The sequence below is a fragment of the Saimiri boliviensis genome, chromosome 19, assembly GCF_048565385.1.
Source record: "Saimiri boliviensis isolate mSaiBol1 chromosome 19, mSaiBol1.pri, whole genome shotgun sequence".
NCBI lineage: Eukaryota > Metazoa > Chordata > Mammalia > Primates > Cebidae > Saimiri > Saimiri boliviensis.
The window spans coordinates 19,163,858-19,188,932 of record NC_133467.1 but is presented as its reverse complement, the minus strand read 5'-3'; the positions used below and the strand labels follow the sequence as shown (position 1 = coordinate 19,188,932).

At 40.1% G+C, this 25,075-nt stretch overlaps 1 protein-coding gene across 13 annotated transcripts in view; it reads left to right on the top strand.

Moving 5' to 3' along the window:
* The window catches only part of RABGAP1L (RAB GTPase activating protein 1 like), a 709,048-nt gene extending 684,255 nt beyond the window's left edge, over positions 1–24,793 (top strand). For all 13 annotated transcript variants that reach the window (XM_074390018.1, XM_010336102.3, XM_074390015.1 and 10 more), the window contains 5 exons: positions 3,057–3,161; positions 6,396–6,479; positions 11,125–11,196; positions 17,492–17,689; positions 19,017–24,793. In XM_074390018.1, coding sequence (XP_074246119.1) covers positions 3,057–3,161; positions 6,396–6,479; positions 11,125–11,196; positions 17,492–17,689; positions 19,017–19,169 — 612 coding nt within the window. In that variant the 3' untranslated portion in view covers positions 19,170–24,793. The remainder of the gene's footprint in view (positions 1–3,056; positions 3,162–6,395; positions 6,480–11,124; positions 11,197–17,491; positions 17,690–19,016) is intronic.
* Positions 24,794–25,075: the final 282 nt, after the last annotated feature.

Below are 25,075 nucleotides of genomic sequence, written 5' to 3'. Positions count from 1 at the left end.
GATCGCCATTCTAACTGGAATGAGATGGTATCTCATTGTGGCTTTGATTTGCATTTCTCTAGTGACCAGTGATGATGAGCATTTTTTCATATGTTTGTTGGCCTCATATATGTCTTATTTTAAAAAGTGTCTGTTCATATCCTTTGCCCACTTTTGAATGAGGTTGTTTGTTTGTTTTTTTCTTGTAAATCTGTTTTAGTTCTTTGTAGATTCTGGATACTAACCCTTTAGCCCAGGCTGGAGTGCAATGGTGCAATCTTGGCTCACTACAATCTCCACGTCCTAGGTTCAAGCGGTTCTTCTGCCTCAGTCTCCCAAGTAGCAGGGATTACAGACTTCTGCCACCATGCCCAGGTGATTTTTGTATTTTTAGTAGAGATGGGGGTTTCACCATTTTGGCCAGGCTGGTCTCTAACTCCTGGCCTCAGATGATCCACCCACCTCAGCCTCCCAAAGTGCTGGGATTACAGGCATGAGCCACCGTGCCCAGCCAGCATTTACTTTAAAACATTTTTACAAAATGCTAAATTTTTTTTTTTTTTTTGAGACGGAGTTTTGCTCTCCTTACCCAGGCTGGAGTGCAATGACGCGATCTCAGCTCACTGCAACCTCTGCCTCCTGGGCTCAGGCAATTCTCCTGCCTCAGCCTCCTAAGTAGCTGGGATTACAGGCACACACCACCACGCCCAGCTAGTTTTTTGTATTTTTAGTAGAGACGGGGTTTCACTATGTTGACCAAGATGGTCTCGATCTCCCGACCTCATGATCCACCCGCCTCGGCCTCCCAAAGTGCTGGGATTACAGGCTTGAGCCACCGCGCCCGGCCTCAAAATGCTAAATTTTTTCTCTTTTTTTCTTTAAAAAAATGTGTGTGTATGTATATATATATATATATATATATATATTCTAATAGAGATGGTATTTTTCCATATTGGATAGGCTGGTTTTGAACTCCTGACCTCAGGTGATCCACCCACGTTGGCCTCCCAAAGTGCCAGGATTACAGGCGTGAGCCACCATACCTGGCCGAAATGCTAAAATTTTAAATGGCTCTCCAAGAGACCAAACTTTAAAAAAACCATTTATTTCAGAGTGTCATGATGAACATTATGAAAGGATCAGTCTCTTCACAAAGTGGAAATGCTGTGGGTCCTGTCAGAAGAAGGCTTAGTTGCAGTCGTCTTTATTAGCATGGCTCAAACATTCTGGGGTAGAGCTTGAACCAGTGGGCTGCAGTTGCAGGGAGAGAGTTGGTTCAGTTTTTAAGAACCCTGAAATGAGCAGTACAGCTGCTCTTAAAGTGCCACCCTGTGTCTGGCTGTCGGAGACTGGGGGTAGGAGTCTCCCTGCTTTGCGAGTAAAGCCATCAGTCAGCCATCTGGCTTGCGGCTCTACAGTGGAAGCTTCATGCTTCCATGGTTTATTTATTTGTTTTTCTTTTAAAATGCTGTACTTCATGCCAGACACTTTCATGTCGTACATCTGATGTCTTACAACTTACTAATAACCTGCAGTGTTCATATTGCATTCTCGAGGTCTGCCTCTCATTTTAGTATGTTAACTTGCTGTGTAGATTTTCCCCCTAAAATCTAATGCACCAGAGCAATTTTTAGAGTCCTAAAGACTTTTAAGGGACTTTTTCACCTTAACTACTCAATGGTTCCAAATAATCTGCCAACAGAGCTCTAACCACTGGGCAGTGAGCCATCAGGAGCCAGAAGACAGAGCAAGCAGAGCAGCTGGAATGTAGTTTCCCTACAGTCCCCAGCAGACTGTGCTGGCCAGGCTGTGTGGACATGCAGGAGATGTGGCAGAAAACAGACAGAAGGCCACCCGGCCAGTTTTCACCATCACTTGGATGACATTTTGCTGCTGTCAGCCAGAGATAGCTTCTTCACGTAATTGCCTCTTCTCTGTGTCTAAGTTCTCTCTGCTAACCTCATCCTGTGGCCCCCTGCTGTCTCCACTTCACGCAGTCCCCATCTGTAATGATTTAGCCACATCTCTTCATTCACCAAGTACTTAGGGAGCACCTATTCTGTACTTGGCATTGGGCTTGGTGCTTGGGTAGAGTGATGAGCAAAAGAGATATGGTTTCTCCCTCCTGGAGCTTAAAGTCTAGTGGGCAAGACAAATAAATCCCACTTGTAAATTGTCATTACAGTGCTATCAAGGGAAATGTGAGAGATGTAGATAGAGGAGCTAACTTAGATGGGGGTGAGTGGGGCAGGGATGAGTGCATGCTTCATTGCCATGTGAACTTGAAGCTGAGGCCTAAAAGGTGGGAGCCCGGAGTACAAAATAGACACCATCATCAAAGTTAAATACACTCACAGTGCTTTCATAGTTAATTTTGGGTCTGTGTCCAAGATAGAACCAGAGTGCTCTCTCCAAGTTCTTCCTGGACATTCTAGAACTACGATCTTCTCTTCCTGGATTCCTGGTCCATATTTCCGTTTTCTTCATGGCTCTCTCTATCACGGGTTTTTTGTCTTAATTTCTTCTTACTAGACTCACTGCCCGGTGTGAGTGGCCATGTGGGCAAGTTTACCTCAGCTGGTCTTTGAATTTCTCACCTAACTGTTGTCATCAGACCAGCCTGTCTGCTCCTCTTCTCTGAGTCAACCCCTATGCTCCACCAGCTGGAAATTTCTGTGTGAGGCTCTACCCTTTCACCAGATCCACCTGCAGAGAGTGCTGTTGTAACATCGAAAGATCTGTAAGAAGCATTTAGAACAAGGGTGGACTTTGAGGTTATTCAAATCTGAATTCGGATCGTGACTATTAGATGTGTGATCTGACCCCAGTTTGTTGGATCTTTTCCAACCTCACTGTCATTATCTGTAAAGTTATTGTTGGTGTGGATTAGAAATAATGTATGCCAACTAGCTGGCCCATAGTTGGCATTCAGTGAAAGCAGCCACCCCTGGACTGAGCTAGGAGATAAAAGAACGGCTTGCAATAATTTTGGAACAGCAACTGAAGATTGGGTTTGGAGAAAATTTCCACACATGTTCTTTATGCTCTATATGACTGTGTTGCCTCATGATTTGCAGGCAGAAGACAAGGCAGATGTGTTGAATAAGGAGCTCCTCTTGACCAAACAGAGGCTGGTGGAGACTGAAGAAGAGAAGAGGAAGCAAGAGGAAGAGACAGCCCAGGTAAAAGGAATATATAGGCTTTTCTTTACATAGGTATGTTGGTAGGGAACTGATTAATACTATAAAAAAGAAGGAAAGTTAAATTTCTTCCAAATCAAAGGTGATGTGAAATAGTAATGAAAGTAGTTGAGTCTACTTACTCAACATTTTCATTCGACATTTCTGACATTTTTTTGAAGGTGTTAAAGAGGAGGCAGGATTTCTACCCTTGAACAGCTTTTAGGAATTTGCCTTTACTGAGCTATTTAGCAAGAGTGTTGAGTTTTCTCTAGGTTTAGTAACTTGGAATTATGATCCAAGAGCTTTGACAAATCTGCAAATTTTGTGTTGTATCTCCAAGATAATTGACTTCTCTGAAGTAGTTTATGAGCACTGTTAACGGAAAGCCTATAGAGATCTCTGCTGGGAGTTGCCACACCACCCCTGCCTCAATCAGTCACACGTCATTTTCCTGATTCACACCTTAAGGAGCATCAGTATTCCTGGCAAAGCTTTCAAACCTATTTCCTGGGGGAGTATAAAGAAACCTTTTGGGAACCAGCCTTGAAGTTAGCACCCTACACTCTTCATGGGAGCTGTAAGGCTAACTAGCCAGAAAATGCCACCAGTGCAGGGTAGTACAGGACAGGGACAGAGAGGCCTATCGGCCCATAGAATTGGAGCCTCCAGCTTCCCCAAGGAAGAACATGCTCCTTCATCAGTGTTTTCTACCCCTGTCAGTCCCAGCCAGGGGCCTGACAGATTAGATTATGAGTCAGAGTCTCATCACAAACAATTGAAGTCTTCTGTCAAGACTGTGTTTGAATTTTACTAATACAGTTAACTTGTATAAAGTGAGGAAGCATCTCAAATCCTGATTAACTTACTTTAATGAGTTTCATTCTGAGACATCAGTAATACTAAATTTAAAACACAGCATAAAGCATTTCAAAAATCTACATCCAAGCAACCAGAAAAAAAGTTCCACTAAAGTTACATGTGGAAGAATGTGTCGTTTAGCACCTTCCAGACTTTATGAAAAGTGTTCCGTGATTTCTTTTTCTTTGCAATTTGATTAAATAAGTCTTTGGCATTTACTGTGGCCCAAGATATGAGTGAGTGAGTGTGTGTGTGTGTGTGTGTGTGTGTGTGTGTATACACACACACACATATTGTATATATATACACACACACACATATATATACACACACACATATTTTATTTATTTATATATATACACACATATATATACACACACTCACACTCACGCACATATTTTTTAACCTCAAAAATTTTTAGGGGCTGATTACCCAGTTTTAGATTATTTAGGTTCCTTGCTGGGTTTTGTTTTTTCTTCAGTTTCTGCTATCTTTGGGCCACTCAAGCTACTTTAGATAAGGAATAAAGCTCTTGGCAAATGAATTTAGCCCAGGTGCTACCTGCTCCATGGTTCCATAAACACATACTAGCCCTTAGGCAATTGATACCTAAAATGGGAAGGAATCCTCACCTAGTAAGTGGCAAGAACAATGCAAGATGCTTTGCACTCTCCTGATTTTCTCCTATACCTAGAGTTCTAGAGCTGCTGGGGCACAAAAATAACTGTGGTTACAACTACAGCATTCATGATTTAACGTTTCAGTGACTGTAACCACTACCTGCCATTATGTGTCACTGAAGCTCCTTCCAAAGTCAGTGTCTTCAGTGCCCGAATCTCCTGTCCTTCTCAAAAGCTCTGATCTTCCTTCCTCCATCTTTTCTAACTCCAATCCCCAAAGCCGCCTGTTTTTGCCTTCAGAGGTAACAGCAGTAAAGGTAGACTATAAATAAGGAAGCCTACAATGATTTTTTTTTTCAGTAATTTATAGCATCAAGAGTAACAAATTTAGCATGCAGTATTGCCTTGATGTTTTGTTTTAGACTCTTATAAGGATAAAGATAGCTTCTGAATGGATACTTATATAGCAATATGTTTAGAAGTAGCAGCCATAAGCAATTATATATATATATATATATATATATATATATATATATATAATTTTTATAAAAAAAAAGAGAAAGGAAGAAAAAAGAATAATAAAGAATAAAGGAGAGGAAGAAAGAGAAAGAGGAAGAGGGAGAGAGAACAGGGGCTAGACTGCAGTCTAAACATGGGTGTGCCTATATGTGCTTGATAATGGAGACATGAAAAAAATGAGGGAAGAAAATAACAAGCAAGCAGCCAATATTTCATTTAAACCTGTAAGTAGGTATGATGTGGTACAGATAAGAGTGTATATTTTGTGTATTTAAAATGGAGAGTTCTACAAATGTTAATTAAGTTTACTTGTTCCAGATCTGAGTTCAAGTCCTGGATATCGTTGTTAATTTTCTGTCTCATTGATCTGTCTAATATTGATGTTGAAGTCTCCCACTATTATTGTGTGGGAGTCCCAGTCTCTTTATAAGTCTTATATATCTGGGTTGTCGTGTATCGGGTGCGTATATATTTAGGATCTTTAGCTCTTCTTGTTGCATTGATCCTTTTATCATTATGTAATGTCCTTCTTTGCTTCTTTTGATCTTTGTTGCTTTAAAGACTATTTTATCAGAGGCAAGAATTGCAACTCCTGCTTTTTATTTATTTATTTATTTTTGCTCTCTATTTGGTTGGTAAATCTTTCTTCATCCGTTTGTTTTGAGTCTTTGTGTATCCTTGCATGTGAGATGGGTCTGGATGCAGCATACCGATGGGTTTTGGCTTTTTATTCAATTTACCTGTCTATGTCTTTGGATTGGGGGATTTAGTCGATTTAAAATTAGAATTAATAATAATATATGTGAGTTTAATACTGCCATTTAATGTTTTGCTGGCTGTTTTGCCCATTAGTTGATATAAATTCTTCATTATGTTGATGCTCTTTACTTTTTGGTATTTTTTAGAAAGGCCAATACTGGTTGTTCATTTCTATGTGTAGTGGTTCTTTCAGAAACTCTAGTAAAGCAGGCCTGGTGGTGATGAAAATTCTTTTCATCATAAGCAATTTTGTAATGGGGTTGCTCCTAAGTCTCATACTTTACAGGAAAGAAAGTAAGGTTTCTGCATCTCTGGAGATGATTGAGTTTTTCAAATTATCAAGACGCAGCTTCCATGAAAATAATTTATATAGTTATTGTTACCAGTGTTATTGACTATGAATCAGAAAGACTTTTGTTTGTGAAAATGTATTAAGATTTTGGCTGAATTCTGATGTTTCTCATTCTATTCTTTCTAGCTAAAAGAAGTCTTCAGGAAACAGCTAGAGAAGGCAGAATACGAAATAAAGAAGACTACAGCTATTATTGCTGAGTATAAACAGGTAAGGTACTAGTTATAGTGTGCTGCTATAAAAGTAATTTTTTTTTAATTGCTTGAGGCCAGGAGTTTGAGACTAGCCCGAGCAACACAGCAGTACCCATCTCTACAAAGAAAAAAAATTTTTTTAATTAGCCAGGCATAGTGGCATGTGCCTGTAGTCCCAGTTACCTGGGAGGCTGAGGCAGGAGGATCACTTGAACCCAGGAGTTTGAGGCTGCAGTGAACTATGATTGCACCACTGCACTCCAGCCTGGGCAACAGAGCAAGATCCTGTCTCTAAAAATATAAAAATTAAAAAGTAATTTATTTTGTTGTTGTTTTTCTTTGGGGAAGAAATATTTTTGTTTTTAAAGTTTCCAGAATAGTTTTCCAGATTTATTAAATTTGGTGACTCACTCTCTGCTTTTTGAAGCAGACAGTGGTTAGACATACTTATTACTTATAGCTTATTGCTCATAACTGATAACTTGGGAGGTCTAACTGACCAAAACAATCTGTTGGTTGTTTATAATGTTTGGTAGCTTTAGAGGAATGGAAAACCTTTTGATGATTATTGAAATCCTGTTTCTGCTTCACTCAGAAGCTGATTTCCAGTAGATCACACTTGTAACATTTGCCTTTTTGCAAAATTTAGTCATTGTATTAAACAGCAGTAGCTCGGGGGTCAGTGCTATCACAGTACAGAATGTGGTAGACACTTTTTTCCCCACATGGCTGTGTGGCCTTCCCCTTTGCAGGCCAATGCTAGCAGGAAGCTTTCTGTGTGAACCTTAAGATGCTTTTAACAAAGGGCTTACCGTCTTGAGGATGTTTCTGGCCCCCATTACCAGAGCGGTCTCAGAAAGCCCTTCTTCCTGGTACCCACCGGTATCTTCCTACCCTTCCTGTGGGCTGGACATGGTAAGGACCCCTCTCATTGCTGAGATACCCCGAGTGAACCGTTCAAGTTCCAGGTTTCTAGAATTAATTAGAATACCAGATGCCATCTTCCGATCTAAGGACCTCCCTGCGGTCTTCCACTTCACATAGGGTTCTGAAGTCTGATACTTACTTTTTAAATTAATTTATAAAATTCATTTAATTTTATAAATTAAATTTGTGTTCTTGTGGAAAATTAGAAGAGCGTAGAGAAGGACAAAGAAAACAAATCTCCCTTAATCTCTCTAGTGAGAGATAATCATTGAAATAGATTGAATATGCATTGTTGCTATACGAGTAATGCTTTATAAATAAATGTATTATATATCAATAGGATGAATTGTATCATTTATCCTTTTTTTCATAACTAGCTTTAGTTCACTTAATATATTATGAACAACTTTGCATAAGGAATCCGCATATTCCTGGAAGATTGAGAAATAAAACTTTAGAGCTATTTTACTCTTCTGTGATAATCAACATGTTTATTTAATGCCTGCTCTCTGTGAGGTTTAATACTTTGACAAAGTATTAAGACAAAGATGAATGAATTCAATTTTTCTTCTCTAGAAGCTTATCATATAACGTGGAGATAATACCTATGTAGAAATAAGAGGAAAGGAAACTTATTACATGTGGGAAATGAAACCTTTTGAGCTGTGCTTCAAAGGCTAGGTAAGACTTGGATCTGTGGAGATGAAGAAGAAGATAGAAATGGCAGAAAGAGGGAACAGGATCTGTAAAGGCATGAAAGTAGGTTAGCGAAGAGAAAAGCAATCATTTGGTGAGTGATTGCAGCACAAAAGAGAAGCAAAGGGATGTTAGGGAAGTCTTCAGGGCTGGGCTCGGGACCTTGTGTTTTATTTTGTTTGTGGTAGGATCTTTTTGAGCAGGAAAGTGGCATAATCAACGACAGATTTTTGGTACTAATCCTTCCCAGTGAGAAATGTGGACCCAAGGAGACAGAACACGAACACCAGAGTCCAAGTAAGAAGAACCAGGTCTCTGAACTAAAAAATAATGAAAATAGACAACAGGAAGACACAAAAGATAGTTATTATTATTATTATTATTATTATTACTGTTTGCTAGACAAGAGAAAACACTGAAGGTGGTCCTGAGATGTTGAATGTAGGCATCTTGGAGAAGAGGTGGTAAACACTAACTGATACAAGGAACATTAAAGACTCTGTGCCCTGGAATTTGCCATCGCTACAAATGCGTTTTCTTCATTGCCACATTATGTCATGGGTAGCCATCAAATGCAGCGCTCTTCACACAGTAATCCTTGGGCCCTATTCTCGAATATTATCTGGCAAGCCCTTGGAGTAATGCAGAAGGCAACAGACCTATCTGTTTGAAGATAGGTAGGATATAAGACACAATCTAAATGCATTTTATAGTTGGAATTGGCTGTTGCTGGGTCTATGTCATAATGTTTCGGTTTATTTAAAAGGGTTTAAGGTTCGCAAAATCTACCAGGGTGATCACTCTCTTTTGTTTTGCTTTGTTTTGTTTTGTTTTTTTTTTTTTTGAGACCGAGTCTCGCTCTGTCACCCAGGCGGGAGTGCAGTGGTGCGACCTCAGCTCACTGCAACCTCTGCCTCCCAGGTTCCAGTGATTGTCCTGCCTCAGCCTCACCAGTAGCTGGGACTACAGGTGCATGCCACCACTCCCAAAAATACAAATTTTTGTATTTTTAGTAGAGACGGAATTTCACTATGTTGGCCAGGTTGATCTCAAACTCCTGACCTCAGGTGATCTACCTGCCTCAGCCTCCCAAAGTGCTGAGATTACAGGCCTGAGCCACTGCACCCAGCTGATCTCTCTTTTTAATATCAGTCAATACAGTCCTACTAATGGTTCTTCCAGTTTGGATCTGGAGAAATTGGAATGAAACCCAACAAAAACTCAGCAGGCAAGCCTTCATCTCCAGAGCTAGTTTTGAGTAGATTGGGATTTTGTTTTAATGTCTGTTTTGATAATAGAGGTAGACCATATATGTTTTTGGCCAGAATTATACTTTAAAATTTCACATCCTCTCTTTTCTTTTTCTTTTCTTTTCTTTTCTTTTTTTTTTTTGAGACAAGGTCTTGCTCTGTCACCCAGGCTGGAGCGCAGTGGCCTCCACACAGCTCACTGCAATCTTGACCTCCTAGGCTTAAGCGATCCTCCTACCTTTCATCTATTTTTCTAAAATAAAAGATTCTTACTTTAGGCAATGGATTAGAACATCCAATACTTAGCCAGATTTTTTTCCTCTGAAAGCAACTATTTCTACAATCTCTTTTTCTTTCTTTCTTCCTTTTTTTTTTTTAAAAAAAAATTGAGATGGAGTCTCACTTTGTTGCCAGGCCAGAGTGTGATGGCATGATCTCGGCTCACAACCTCTGCCTCCCAGGTTCAAGCAATTCTCTTGCCTCAGCCTCCCGAGTAGCTGGGACTACAGGCGCACACCACTATGCCTAGCTAATTTTTGTATTTTTAGTAGAGACAGGGTTTCACCTTGTTGGCCAAGATGGTCTCGATCTCTTGACCTCGTGATTTGCCCACCTCGGCCTCCCTAAGTGCTGATTACAGGCATGAGGCACCGTGCCTGGCCATGAAAGCACCTATTTCTACCATTTCTAATATTTGCTAGCACCTTATTTCAGAATCAATAATAATAATAGATTTTATTTAACGTACACTTACTATTGGCCAGGTGCTATGCTAACCCCTTTACATCGTTTTTTTTCTACTTCATTGCTAGAGCACAGCACCTTTGAATCATGAGGAAACTGAGTCTTAGAAAGATTAATGACTTTGCCTAAGCTCACAAAGCCGTAAAGAAATAGAGCTGGCCTGCCTTAAACTCACATTTAACTCCAGAAGCTAAGCTTTTAGTTTCTAAGTTCTGTTGCCAAACCTGCTTAATAAGAACTTGAGTCTGTATTACTTTCTCTGTCCACTCTGCCACTTCTTTTTCTTTCTTTTTTCTTTTTTTTTTTTTTTTTTTTTTGAGATGGAGATTTGCTCTTGGCGCCCCAGGCTGAAGTGGAGTGGTGAGATCTTGGTTCACTGCAATCTCCGCCTCTTGGGTTCAAGTGATTCTTCTGCCTCAGCCTCCCAAATGGTTTGGATTACAGGCATGCACCATCTGGCTAATTTTTTTGTATTTTTAGTAGAGACAGGGTTTCGCCATGTTGGTCAGGCTGGTCTTGTACTCCTGACCTCAGATGATCCACCTGCCTCAGCCTCCCAAAATGCTGTGATTACAAGTGTGAGCCACCACACCTGGCCCATTCTGCCACTTCTTAAGGAAACTTTCGTGATTGAAAACCAGTTCTGTGACAGTAGACAGGAGATATTTCTGTCTAGAATTCTCTTCATCAAGATTTTCTCAGCATACTAACTTGTACAAAGTGAATACTAAACAAAGATTCCATAGGTTGATTCCAAAAATGAGGCCGGGAATTCAAGCAGTCACAGAAGGTTAGTGACAGAAAGAAACCAAATCTACCCCCTGTATGTTTCCACTAATTAAGGTTCAGTGTGCTTTACACATGGAACACTCTGGCCATCTGCTGCTCATTTCAGAAATGACTGGCATTTGCCGTGCTATTCATTTGCAGAATTCCTTTTAGGATCAGATATGACGGAGTAACATATGAATTGATAAGTAGTTCTGTGTACATGCTGCAAGAGTTGTTCTATTTTCTAGTAAAAGACTCTTTTCTCACCCTTAGATCTGTTCACAGTTGAGTACCAGGCTGGAGAAACAGCAAGCAGCCAGCAAGGAGGAGCTGGAAGTGGTAAAGGTAAGGAGTGAGGTCATCCTGTGATGAAATTTATTCCTAAGTCACAAAGCTTGTCAGTACCTGAAAGAACCCCCAAACCACTATTTTGTATTAAAGGATTTATTAATAGGAATTATGGAGACTAGGATCTCTCTCTTCCAACCAGGTGTGACTGTCTTCCCTCCCAGCTGAAAGGTTATGATGCTCCCATAAATCATATGGACTGTCAGAGGCAGGTAACATGAAAGGTGGTAGGATTTGACATTGTTGCAAAGAGGCGCCAGAGCTTGAGATGAGCCATGCAGCTTTCTTGGGCAGTGTGAACCTGAGAACCCTCAGAAGCCCATATCTGACTGAACCTGAATTGATGTGGCTTCAGTATGGGACTCAGTAGGATCATCACATCACTCTCTTTAAAAGTAAACACCATGGGCGACATAGAACTTAGCAGGAAAACATGTGTGGGGTAACTGATTCTTGCACTAAATTTTTAGAGGTTTATTTTTAAAGCAAACCTGTGACATTTGTTTACTGGCTGCCGCCTGGTGGTAAAATGCATTATGTTGCTGCTCTATGTGAAAAAACATGGCAGGGTATGGTGGCTCATGCCTGTAATCCCAGCATTTTGGGAGGCTGAGGCACGCGGATCACGAGGTCAAGAGATCGAATCCATCCTGGCCGACATGGTGAAATCCCGTCTCTACTAAAAATACAAAATTTAGCTGGGCGTGGTGGCTTGTGCCTGTAATCCCAGCTACTCAGGAGGCTGAGGCAGGAGAATTGCTTGAACCCAGCGGGTGGAGGTTGCAGTGAGCCGAGATCACACCACAGCACTCCAGCCTGGGCAACAGAGTGAGACTCCGTCTCAAAAAGAAAAAAAAACAGATTGCTTATTCCATAGAAACAACAGTAAACCAATGGATTGGTACTCTTAAGAGGCAATGTTGGCACAGTCAACTCCTGAGACCAGTTTTAGAGAAACCTGACATCATCTTATTTGAATACATTCAGGTTTCATACCAGTAAATAAATGTGTATTAAGGAATTTAGCATATAATTTAACAGTCTTTAAAAGTGATTTAACCTTTCTAGGCTTCATTTTTTGTTTTATATAAAATAGAGATAACAGCCGGTTGCAGTGGCTCACGCCTGTAATCCCAGCACTTTGGGAGGTTGAGGTGGGCAGATCACAAGGTCAGGAGATGGAGATCATCTTGGCTAACATGATAAAACCCCGTCTCTACTTAAAACACAAGAAAATTAGCCAGGTGTGGTGGCACATGCCTGTGGTCCCAGCTACTCTGGAGGCTGAAGCAAGAGACGGAGGTTGCAGTGAGCCAAGATCACACCACTGCACTCCAACCTGGGTGACAAAGAGAGACTCCATCTCGGGGGGAAAAAATAAATAGAGGTAACTTGATCTGCCTCATAAAATCATTCTGAATGTTAAGTAAGATAATTAATATAAAATAAAGAGGTAACTTGATCTGCCTCATAAAATCATTCTGAATGTTAAGTAAGATAATTAATATAAAGTACATAGTGTATATAGTGCTTAGATTAGTACCTGACATACCAGACTTTGTGTTCAAAGCGTTTTGTTCTTACTCATGTTACACAGTATTAATCAGGGATATCATGAATATAGGGTTGGTGGTCTCCCTCTCTGATGTGCTAAAATTTTGTGTTTGTATCTTCCCTCTCTGGTCTATCTTTGCACTTCTTTCTAGTTAGCATTTATCACTGTTTGTACCTTATAGGCATACTGACCAAGATTCAGTTGATGAGGTGTCATGGCATTAAAGGGTTAACTATTCTGAACTGAAAATTTTTTTATTTCTTCTAAAAAAAAAAGGAGGGGAGTGGATACATGTGCAGAAGGTGCAGGTTTGTTACATAGGTATACGCGTGCCATGGTGGTTTGCTGCACCTATTGCCCTCTCCTCTAAGTTTCCTCCCCACAGTTCCCACACCACAACAGACCCTGGTGAGTGTTGTTCCCCTGTTCTGTGTCCATGTGTTCTCAATGCTGAGCTAAAATCTTTATGGAAATAACAAAATGAGAATTTATATTGATTACTCAGTAAAGGTTTTATTGAGCATGTACTATGTGCATAGCTATTAGACTGCCATTTTGTTATAGAAATTACTCATCAAAAGGAGCTTAAAATTTTCCTGTAGGAAAACATTAGCTGGGCATGATGGTGCATGCCTGTAATCCCAGCTACTCAGGAGGCTGAGGTAAGATAATCGCTTGAACTGGGAGGCAGAAGTTGCGGTGAGCCAAGATCGCACCATTGCACTCCAGCCTGTGCAACAAGAGTGAAACTCCATCTCAAAAACAAAAAAAAAGCCAGGCATGGTGGTTCACGCCTGTAACCTCAGCACTTTGGGAGGCTGAAGCTGGCAGATCACGAGATCAGGAGTTTGAGACTATCCTGGCCAACATGGTGAAACCCCATCTCTACTAAAAATACAAAAATTAGCCAGGCATGGTGTTGTGTGCCTGTAGTCCCAGCTACTCAGGAGGCTGAGGCAGGAGAATTTCTTGAACCTGGGAGGCGGAGGTTGTAGTGAGCCGAGATCATGCCATTGCACTCCAGCCTGTGTGACAGAGTGAGAGTCTGTCTAAAAAAAAAAAAAAAAAAAAAAAATTTCCTATAGGACAAGTTATGTACACATGCAAATGAAGAACTTACGAAGCAGTTCAAGGGAGCTAAATTGGGCTGGGCTCACGCCTGTAATACCAGCACTTTGGCAGGCTAAGGTGGGCAGATTCTGAGGTCAGGAGTTTGAGACCAGCCTGGCCAACATGGTGAAAACCCTGTCTACTAAAAATAACAAAAATTAACCAGGCGTAATGGTTCGTTTCTGTAATCCCAGCTACTGTAGAGGCTGATACACAAGAATCACTTGAACCCGGGAGGTGGAGGTTGCAGTGAGCTGAGATCACACCACTGCACTCCAGCCTGGGCAGCAGAGTGAGACTCCATCTCAAAAAATAAAAAATAAAAGTGCTAAGATGGATCACACTGACAATCATAGTAGTAAAGAAAGCAACATCATGAGAACTATAGACCAAAAAACGCTTTATGGAGAAGGCTGGACTAACACAGGATGGATAGTAATTAGAGAGAAGTGGTTTTTTTTTTTTTTTTTTTTTTTTTTTCTGAGACGGAGTTTCACTCTTGTTACCCAGGCTGGAGTGCAATGGCGCGATCTCGGCTCACCGCAACCTCCGCCTCCTGGGTTCAGGCAATTCTCCTGCCTCAGCCTCCTGAGTAGCTGGGATTACAGGCACGCGCCACCATGCCCAGCTAATTTTTTGTATTTTTAGTAGAGACGGGGTTTCACCATGTTGACCAGGTTGGTCTCGATCTCTTGACCTCATGATCCACCCGCCTCAGCCTCCCAAAGTGCTGGGATTACAGGCTTGAGCCACCGTACCCGGCGAGAGAAGTGTTTAGAAAGAACATTGCAGGAGAAATGATGTGAATGAAGACCCAGACATAGGAATGAGTATTTCAGTGTCTCATTACAGAGACTGATGTGATTACAATATGTATTAAAGAACAGAGAAAATAGTGGCAAAGTAAGTGAGACTACCTAATGAAAGGTCATGACATTCACGAAGAGGAACGTAAACTTTTCTTAGCCAGAATAAAGAAGAACTAGGCTCACGCCTGTCATTCCAACACTCTGCCCAGGCTTAGGTGGGTGGATCACTTTGAGTCCAGGAGTTGACCAGCCTGGGCAACTTGGTGAAACCCTCTCTCTACAAAAAATACAAAAATTAGCTGGACGTGGTAGCATGCACCTGTAGTCCCAGCTCCTCAGAAGGCTGAGGTGGGAGGATCACTTGAGCCCAGGAGGCTGAAGCTGCAGTGAGCTGTGAGCATGCCTCCGCACTCCGGCTTGGGTGACAGTGAGACCCTGGTACAAAATTAAAAAAAAAAAAAAAAGACACTATATCTTCTTTCTTGATTGATGATGAGGCTGAAAACAGTTAATTCATTTGATCCAGGTTCTACACCTAGTAGAACCAGAATTTAAAGCCAGGAAGTCAGACTCTAAAGTCAGTAACATTAGCTGGGAGACTGTACTGCCTCCCATCTCTCTAGTGCTTCTTCCCGTCTCACTGGGTATGATAGCGTTTGGGTTTTCCAGTTTCCTGTGATAATCTTCTTTTGTCACGATTACCCCCCAGTTCATTCTTTACGTTATAATCAGAATGAATGTTCCCAAATATAAGGTGATTAATTTGACTCTTACTCTATCAATTTAGAATTAAATTGGCCACATATAGGAAACCCAAAATAACACTGGCTTAAACATAAAAGGTGTTGATTATTTTACATAAAAGCAGTCTAGGACTAGAAAGGTAGATGCTTGATGTCATTAGTCCCAAGCTAATCAGTCACTAGTGACCCACATCTTCATGTGGACTTCTGTCCCAAGGGTCACCTTTCAACTAGAGCTCCTGCCATCACACCCACACTCTATGGCAGAATTTTAGTCCAAAAGGAGATGCAAGATATGAGGCCTCATTCCCCTGGGTGAGCTCTTTCTAAGCAGCCTTTTGAGAAGCTCCCCCTACACCTCTGCTTACGTAGCAGCTTTGAGGGAATTTACGGAGTGTCACCTTTTATCTAGACACACTGTCGGCTCACATAAACTCAGGGTCTGTTCCTAAAGGAGAAGTGAATACTGGGTGAGAATCAGCAGTACCCACCACACTTTAGCAGGTCTGCCAGACTGCAGCTCTTCAAACTTACTGCTCTATCTTTGACCTGTAGCACAGAGCTTGGTAGAGTAAATGAATACATGTTCTGTAGGATCAAATCAGAATTTGGCAGCGTGGTATTTAAAGACCTTTATGACCTGGCACAGGGATCTCCCATCTCACTCATTGCTATATCACTTACTTTCTGCTTAAGCCATTTTGAATTCTTTGAAGTTACTGAAGGTGCTATGTCTTTGCACTTGGTGGTGGGCTCTTTGCTGAAATGTCATCCTCCCTCCCTCCCTCTCATGTGGTTCAACCTAATAAAATTACTTAGCCAGCGTTGTAAACTTTTAAGACTCAGATCAAAAGCTATTTCTTTAACATTTTTAGTCAACACATATTTAGTCAACGGTAAATACACAACAAATATTTACAATATGCCTATACTGGCCTAATTATTCTCAGAGGTTCTTAAGTAAGAGAGTGAGATTTTGTTTTTACATGTCTAATGAATATTAATGAACAGGAATATCAAGAGTAGATTATGGATGTGATGAGAAGGAAGCCAGTGAGTACTGAGAAGGTGACCCTTAGGGATGCAGGCCTGGAATGGGAAGAGCTCAGAGACGTCAGAGGAAGAAATTAATGGGATAAAAGCCGGACATGGGATGAAAGAGGAGGTAATGAAAAGATGACCCAGAGTCTTCAGGCCCAAATGGTGGAGACATGCCATTTGGGATGTGGCGAATGCATGGTGGAGAGTTGCTTTCCGTGCGTGTGAAGAGAGGAGGATGGGCACAGTGAGGGACACATTGAGCTTGTCACAGTAGGACACCAAAGTAGAAATAGTGTGTAATATCTTTTATCTCGACTGAATCATTTTTTATTTTATCTCTAATGAATTATTACTTTCCCAACCCCAAGAGGGCTTCCATAATGAATTATTTTTGAAGATATTTTAGGAAAACAACAGCACTATTATCTGGAAAAGAGTTGCTGCTGTTCAGTGCTGTGGGCCCAGCTGACAATCTAGGCATGTGGTAGAGTTAACTTACATTCCTTTAAACAGTAGGGTCCTCTTTACTTAAACCTCAACAGCGGGACATGTACTTTGTTGCAAGGATGGATTTAGGTTAGTCATGATGACCTTCCTCAGTCTACGACAGGCAAGTTACTTAAACTCCGAGTTTCTTTCTTTATGAAATAGGGTGATGGTAGTGCTCACTCGTACAGCTGCTCTAGGATTAAGTAAAATACTTTAGGTAGAGCATTTGGTGTGGGGCTTGGCATCTACTAAGAGTAATGATAGCACAAAATTTCTAGAACAGATTTCAAAGAGATGCTACAATACTTTCCATTTCTAGGGTATTTCTAGATAGACTTTAGGAAAAAGGAGCACCTGTCTTGGATTGTTGGGTTTGGGCTGACTGCAGTGATTTTGATTGCAGCACAAGAACATTAATTAACCTTCAGAAACGGGCCTGCATTTGATGACAATAAGCAGCATCTAAAAAGTCATCTATTGTTTCAGAAGGTGACTTAGCCTATGGAATACAGCTTGATGTTGTTTACCTCTTTTGCATACTTTAGGGGAAGATGATGGCATGCAAACACTGCAGTGACATTTTCAGCAAGGAGGGCGCTTTAAAGCTAGCAGCCGCCAGCAGAGAGGACCAAGGAATTGAAACGGATGATGAGAAGGACTCACTTAAGAAGCAGCTGAGAGAGATGGAACTGGAACTGGCACAAACCAAGCTGCAGTTGGTGGAGGCCAAGTGTAAAATTCAGGTTAGTGATTTGGTAAAAGAACAAGAAAGAATAAAGAGTTAATGGTCCAGGATACTCTGGTACGTCAGAATATACCTATCAAGGTCAGAATCATGTGATTTACACATTTTCTATCTATTAATGTGTCCTGCATAATCATGTTTTATATCATGTATTCTTAACACTGATATAAACAAATATATAATTTTAAAGGAAATTTTAATAACAAAAATTCTATCTTATGAGAACTTAATTAAGCATATGCTTTTTGTGTTTTTTAACCCTGAGATTTTTTGCCTACATCCCTTCTCATAGAATTTGGTCACTTCAGTGACTGATCCTGAAAATGAAAAATCAAACCCACTCTGCTGTCCCTACCCTGAGAGTCACACATTGGCTGACACCCGTTCTTTTCTTTGGAGCTTCTTTTTATCTTTAGCTTATTTTGTCAAACCCCTTTCCCCATTGTCTTTATTCATATTGGAGCATAATATAATTAGAAATAGTCCTGGCTTCTGATGGACTCTCCTTCATTTTCCCAGTGATCCCTGCTAGCGGCATGGCTGCCATGTTGCCAGCGTCCACCACATCAGCCGGCTTCCACCAGGTGTCTGCTCTGACCTTGGACATTCTTAGGGCAAAGCCTATTTCTTTGGAACTAGAACTCATTATGCTTATACTATCAGTAAAAATTCATCCATATGTTTACATTTATTTGTGGGTTTTTTGTTTGTTTGTTTGTTTGTTTGTTTTACACAGAGTCTCACTCTGTTGCCCAAGCTGGAGTGCAGTGGCGCAATTTTGGCTCACTGCAACCTCTGCTTCCTGGGTTCAAGCAATTCTCTTGCCTCAGCCTCCCAAGTAGCTAGGACTACAGGTGCACACCAACAAACCTAGCTAATTTTTGTATTTTTAGTAGAGATAGGGTTTCACGATATTGGCCAGGATGGTCTCAATCTCTTGGCCTCGTGATCCAACCACCTTGGCCTCCCAAAGTGTTGGGATTACAGGCGTGAGCCACCGCGCCCGGCCTATTTGTGGTTTTTAAACCTGTTATCTTGGGTTACAATCTAAACCTAAATTTGAACCTAACTTGCAGGTGAAAAAAGAATAAAATGAGGTTTTCTTTCACCGTTGAGAGAAAGCACAGATGCTAGTTTTTTGATGACTCTTTTAACTCTCAACTTTATCCTTGTATTAAGAAGCCGATTAAACCTCTCCTGGGTTTTGTGGGAGGAAAACTGGCAGCCACGTACCTTGGGACTCCAAAACGCTGTACGCTATTATTTATTTATTTGGCACAGAGAAAACATTTATTTAACTCAGATGATTTTCTTGCTTTAATTAGGAACTTGAACATCAGAGAGGAGCCCTTATGAATGAAATCCAAGCTGCAAAAAACTCTTGGTTTAGCAAAACCCTGAACTCTATCAAAACGGCCACGGGCACCCAGCCATTGCAGCCACCACCAGTCACCCAGCCACCCAAGGAGAGCACATAGTTCCAGCCTTACCCAAGCGCAAGAGCACAATGATCAAGCAGTGGAAACCTGGGAGGATTCTTCCTGGTGTCCCTTTGAAGGAAAGTCAAGGAGGCCAGAAAACAAGCCAGAATCTTTCAGTAGCTCTCACTCTTTCTTGTATGACACTTTTCAAAGGGATGTTATTTAAACTGACCTGTTCTATGTTGAATACCCACTTTCCAGCTTCTTCATGGAAGGCCATGTTCAGATCCATCATAGTATGACACATTATTTTGTATGCCTGATGTTCAATTGGAAATAAGTAATTCAGAACTAAATGATTTTTTATTTAGCGCTCAGTTAATTAATTCATACTTATTTTTATCTTACATAAAATGGAGACATCTTGTTATTCCAAGGTTGAAGTGATAGGAAGATCTTTGTCACAGGAGAAAAACATTGAAAGCTAAACCTCTTAACTTTTCAGGATTTATTCAGATAAAGCACACTGTGGGGCTAGGTATGACCACTCTCAGGTTTCCTCCTGAGCCTGATTCCCAGGGGAGTCATAATCCTCTCCAAAGGAAAGAACCAGTCAGTGATGATCATTGGTTTACTTTGGTTTTCTGTTCGGTACATCTGGAAATGAAGTGCCAGGGATAGATGGGCTATTCAGAATACACATTAGGTAAATGGAAATGAGATTTTAATAAGCGTAGGTTGGAATCATTTGGGCTGTGGTATTGTAACAGATCCTGTTAAGAACTCCACGTGGGACTTACAAGTTCCTAAGTATGCCTAAGTATAGACATAGATGGAACTTCTGGCAATTTTAAAGTTAAAGGTGGATAGTACAACTTACACACTTAGGTGGCCTTCACCAGAGACGCCTAATAAGGCCCTGGATCAGCCATTGTGCTGAATATAGTGGAACACAGAACCAGGGACAGAGTATTTCATTTAATGTTGATATATACTTGCTAAGGAAACACTAACATACTGCAACTTTGTTATAGGACATAGTACTGAAATAGGAAATAGAGATCATCCTCACGGCATCTTAGTTTAATGTTGGGCAACTTTTTCTGACTTCTGTAGTTCCCTGAAAGTGTGTCTTTCGTACCCATAGATAAAGAGATACAAATGCATTTGTAACATTTTTGATTGAATATAAAATATTTAGAGAAATACTTATCTCATGGAAAGGTAACGCTACTGTTTAAAATTTAGTGGAAATATTTTATCAATTATATTTAACATGCCTATAAAAATAGTCCTTGCAGGAATTTATTTGATAAGAGTGAAACTATTTTTATGTTGTAAGCTATTTTGGAGGCCTCTGACCCTTTCACATCAACCAAACCACTATTAGGTATGTACAATAACATTTGTTGATATTCATCATTGCCCTCATCGTTGAACATATTATTTGCAAAGGATCTTAAACTCTATAGTGCCAGAATGATTCTCATCTGTGCCATATGTTGCAATTAAAAGTAACACACTCTTAGAAGTAAGAATCAAATAAGAGCATCTCCACCCAAGGAAGATGCACCAAGATGCTCCCAGTGAGTCTTTTCCTCTAAAATGGTCTTTTATGTTCTAAAAAGTGAAATCCCCTTTATCTGCATTTATATCATCTACAGCCCATAAAAGTGATGGGATTGTTATCTGTTATACTCATCAGATAATACTCTTCTTACATGAATCTTTTGTTGTTCTGACGTCTTTCATTACAAAATTTATTTTCTTCTTACCAAAAAGGAACATAACCCAGCATTCCAAGTGTCTATGTTGACTTTAATATTCTCTACATGGTGGTCTAGATAAGCTAACTTTTTTTTTTTTTGTAAAATATAATAGCTAGAAAACACTATCTCGGCACTTGTTTTTGTAAATCCTTTAGTATAGGCTGTGAGCTTTATTGGTACTTTACGCTATAATCCCAAGAAGCCCTGTGCAGTTGCCTTATCAAATTGCCAGCTAAATTAAAGATGTTCTTTTGTGTTGTGAATTTCATAGTTCTGTACAGAGCTTGTTTCAACTTAGAAGAATAAGTACATTCCACAGAATGCCTAAAGCATAATTTTCTTTAAAGAACAGTAGGTGAGGGAGAAACATAATGGCTCTAGGTCAATCCCTGACCTGGAGACCTTGTTCAACTCCACAGTCCCTTTCCTTTTAAGAGAGGAATCCTCCCTGGCCAGGCACAGTGGCCCATGTCCATAATCCCAGCACTTTTGGGAGGCTGAGGTGGGCAGATCACTTCAGATCAGGTGTTCAAGACTAGCTGGCCAACATGGTGAAACCCTGTCTCTACTAAAAATACAAAAATTGCCAGGTGTGGTGGCAGGTACCGGTAATCCCAACTACTCAGGAGGCTGAGGCAGAAGAATCGCTCAAATCGAGGAGGCAGAGGTTGCAATGTGCCAAGAACGCGTCATTGCACTCCAGCCCGGGCAACAAGAGCAAAACTGTCTCAAAAAAGAAAAATCAACAGGTGTATACATGTCAAGTTTGGTAAGTCCATCTTTTGAGTTTTCTTGTAGCTCTTACAAAAGATTATGAGGGCAACACATAGTTTTTTTTTTAATGCACCAGCCCCATATCATACTTGGGTATCCCTGTTGGTACCATAAGCCTAAACTCTCCCTCACTGTAATGCCTTTGAGTTAGCAGCAATAGTTAAGACTAGAAACAAAGAAAATTCAGAATTTGATATGTGATCTGATCATACAATGTTATAATAGCAATATTCCAAACAAAACGTCCTTCACTGTCTATTGTTTGAAAACTCATGCATTCCAGCATGAAGTAACTGCTAGTTTTAATTTCACTTATTTTGAGATATATTTTGAGACTTGCATCTCTTGTCTTGAATTTCATTTAGAAGAGATTAACCAGCCAAATATCCAGGAAGGTTTCAAAAGATTCCAGTGTCTTTCCTAGGATGCACTCTGTAAAAAAAATTCCTCTGGAAATCTAGTATTCGTAATATCTGAGAACTGATCATTTCTATTTTCATGAAATTCTGTAAAAAACATTAAATGAATGAAATTCAACTTGGTAATGCAGTTCGTCAACTTTTATATCTTGAGAATCTCCACACATTCTTTAACTCTGAAGGAAATCAAGCTGGATTTTGCAGTGCATATGTTTGCTAGCTTCCCACATCCCGAGCCATGTCACAATTTGGTTATATTTAGTTACACATAATTTAATGCAAAGAAATTCTCAGTTACTTAATGTTCTGTTTATTTATGAGTGCCTATCAGGAACACTAATAAGAATGCCATTCGACCAGCGTCTTCTCCTGCCCCTAAATTAGTACTTTCTTCTTCATTGGCTTTCTGAAATGTCCCTGGTAAAGTAGAAAAGCAACCTTTGTACAGATGTAGGGATATTTAATAGTATGTATCTTGTTTCTTTTTTTTCCTAGGGTGTATTAATATTTATTTTTTTCCAACCCCTGCTCCATTTTCTTAAAATGTTTTCCAGTTAATAACTAGTTGCTTTATTTCCTAACTGAAGTGAGAAAGCAAGAGAAAAGAATACAGATTTGGGCAGAGGCGATACAGTTAGATCCTTAAAGGAGTCAGTCAGTCACCCAGAAGGAGAATCACATGTGTAACTAATGTAAGGGCTTGAACCTTCTTTTACTTTTGCTAAAATTAGTCTACCAACTCTTCCACCAACCTTGACATCAAACACTTAGGTGGTTGTCTGATTTTGGGACCACAAGGGGAAAAAAAAAAAATTTTTTTTAAAAAGTAAATGCCTTGGTTTTGTTTTATCTTCTGGAAAAGAACACTTTTACTTGATAAGCAAGATGATTATATAACTTGCCCTTAAAAACACTCCAAAATGGCCGGGCACAGTGGCTCATGCCTGTAATCCCAGCATTTTGGGAGTTGAGTGGGCAGATCACAAGGTCAAGAGATTGAGACCATTCTGGCTAACATGGTGATACCCTATCTCTACTAAATATACGAAAATTAGCTGGGCGTGGTGGTGCACGCCTGTAATCCCAGCTACTCGGGAGGCTGAGGCAGGAGAATTGCTTGAACCCGGGAGGCAGAGGTTGCAGTGAGCCAAAAGCATGCCACCGTATTCCAGCCTGGTAACACAGCAAGACTCTGTCTCAATTTAAAAAAACAAACAAACAAACAAAAAAAAACTCCAAAATACTGACTCTTTTGCTCCAATTACAAGTGAGAGAGTGAAGAAATTCTGTTGTATGACTTGAACAGTTAGGTTTGTATGTGTGTTTAATTGGAGGAATTTTATATAGAGTATCTCTGCTTCTTTTGTTTACCTGGGTACCATACAACCAAATACACATTTCAACATATCTCAAATGCGTATTTGGTTGATCAAAGAAATGATGATCAAAGCCAGAAGGCCAGACCACAGCCTTGTAGACTGTGTCCTACTACCAGATGTAAAACTCTTTCTAGTCACCATGCTGATAGTCACATTGAACTAGAACTGTCCCAGTGCTGCTTCCTCTCTCATAGTGGCTTCCATTTAATACAGGCAAAGTCCTTTACCTTAGCAAATTCTTTACCTTTCAAAAGTGAACAAAATGAGGGCTTGGACCTTGGGAGCACCTCAGTGGGAGATGCCGATCATGAGCTGTAATGAGAAAAGTGGATGTATAGGAGGTTTTAGTGACTACGGTCAGCTGTCTGGCATTCCTTTCTCAGTTTGCATCTAAAAGGCTACATATGTCAAGCTTATCTCTACCTGAATATGCTGCCAGCTATAAAAACATTTCATTAATATATCCCACTCTTCCTACCTCCATCTCTGATTTGTCATTAGTATTCTGAAAAGCTTAAGAAAAAAGAATCACTGAGTAGAAAATGAACATTTTATTTTCCTTTTTCCATTGACAGTTAACATGTAAAATCTTTTCCATTAAACTGTAACTTTTAATAACTATATATTATATATGGGATAAAATATATGGACTGAATTGTGAGAACGTAAATGCGTTGAAAGACTCTGGTGTCATGAAAGCACAAGAATAAGGCTGGAGATGGTCCCAGATCCAAGATGTCCCAAAAGCCTATTGTATCAGTTTCTCTATTTTTGGTGTTTTGCATAATGCATGACTCCTTAGTTCCAATGAGGGATGAAGTTTCTCAGTCAGCCCCACTTCCTTTCTTTCCAACTCCTACCTTTCCCTTGCCGAGGAGGTAGCAGAGATTCTGAATTATCTATTTTTATGAATTCTGTGATTTTGTCCATGGCATCTCTAAAGAAAACAGGTTCTAGAATAAAGGAGTTGATTAGTCTGAACAGTACTAATTAACTACAAAATAAACGTTAGTGATCAGCCTCTTCCTCTATAAACAATGACCAATTAGATGTTTCCATAATGCCATATATTATGTATAGTATACTCTATAAATGTAAATGTAATGCTCGTCTAAAAAGTGCAATTTATTGTACATTGTTCCAACAAATGTTTACTTTTATAATTGTTATGAACTTGGATTAGTATCTTGTTTTTACGTGTGAATGAAGCCTTGTGAAATAAACAAATGCAACCGAGAAGGTAACAAGGTGACTCTTTTTGTGAGCCAGTGATGTTTTCGATGCTTTGTGTTGCCCCTTTGGCCCCATTAAGCAGTAATAAACATTTGTTCTGAAGTCCATGTATGTCTTTTTAATTTTTTTTAGTTGACTTTATTCTGACTCATTTGAACCCAGTAACACTTCTTACACCTAACACTAGACTCCAGTCAACTTAGAAAACACACATATATCTCCTGCAAAATGATATCCTGTACAGCACCGCCACAAAGAGCCTTATTTTCCTCTCTACTGAGGTACCTTGTTTGCAAGTAACAGAAACCCTTGAAAAAGCTAGCTTAATAATAGTAATTTTAAGAGGCAATTGAAAGGAAATAGGGTGTCTGTATCACAGGTCCCAAAGG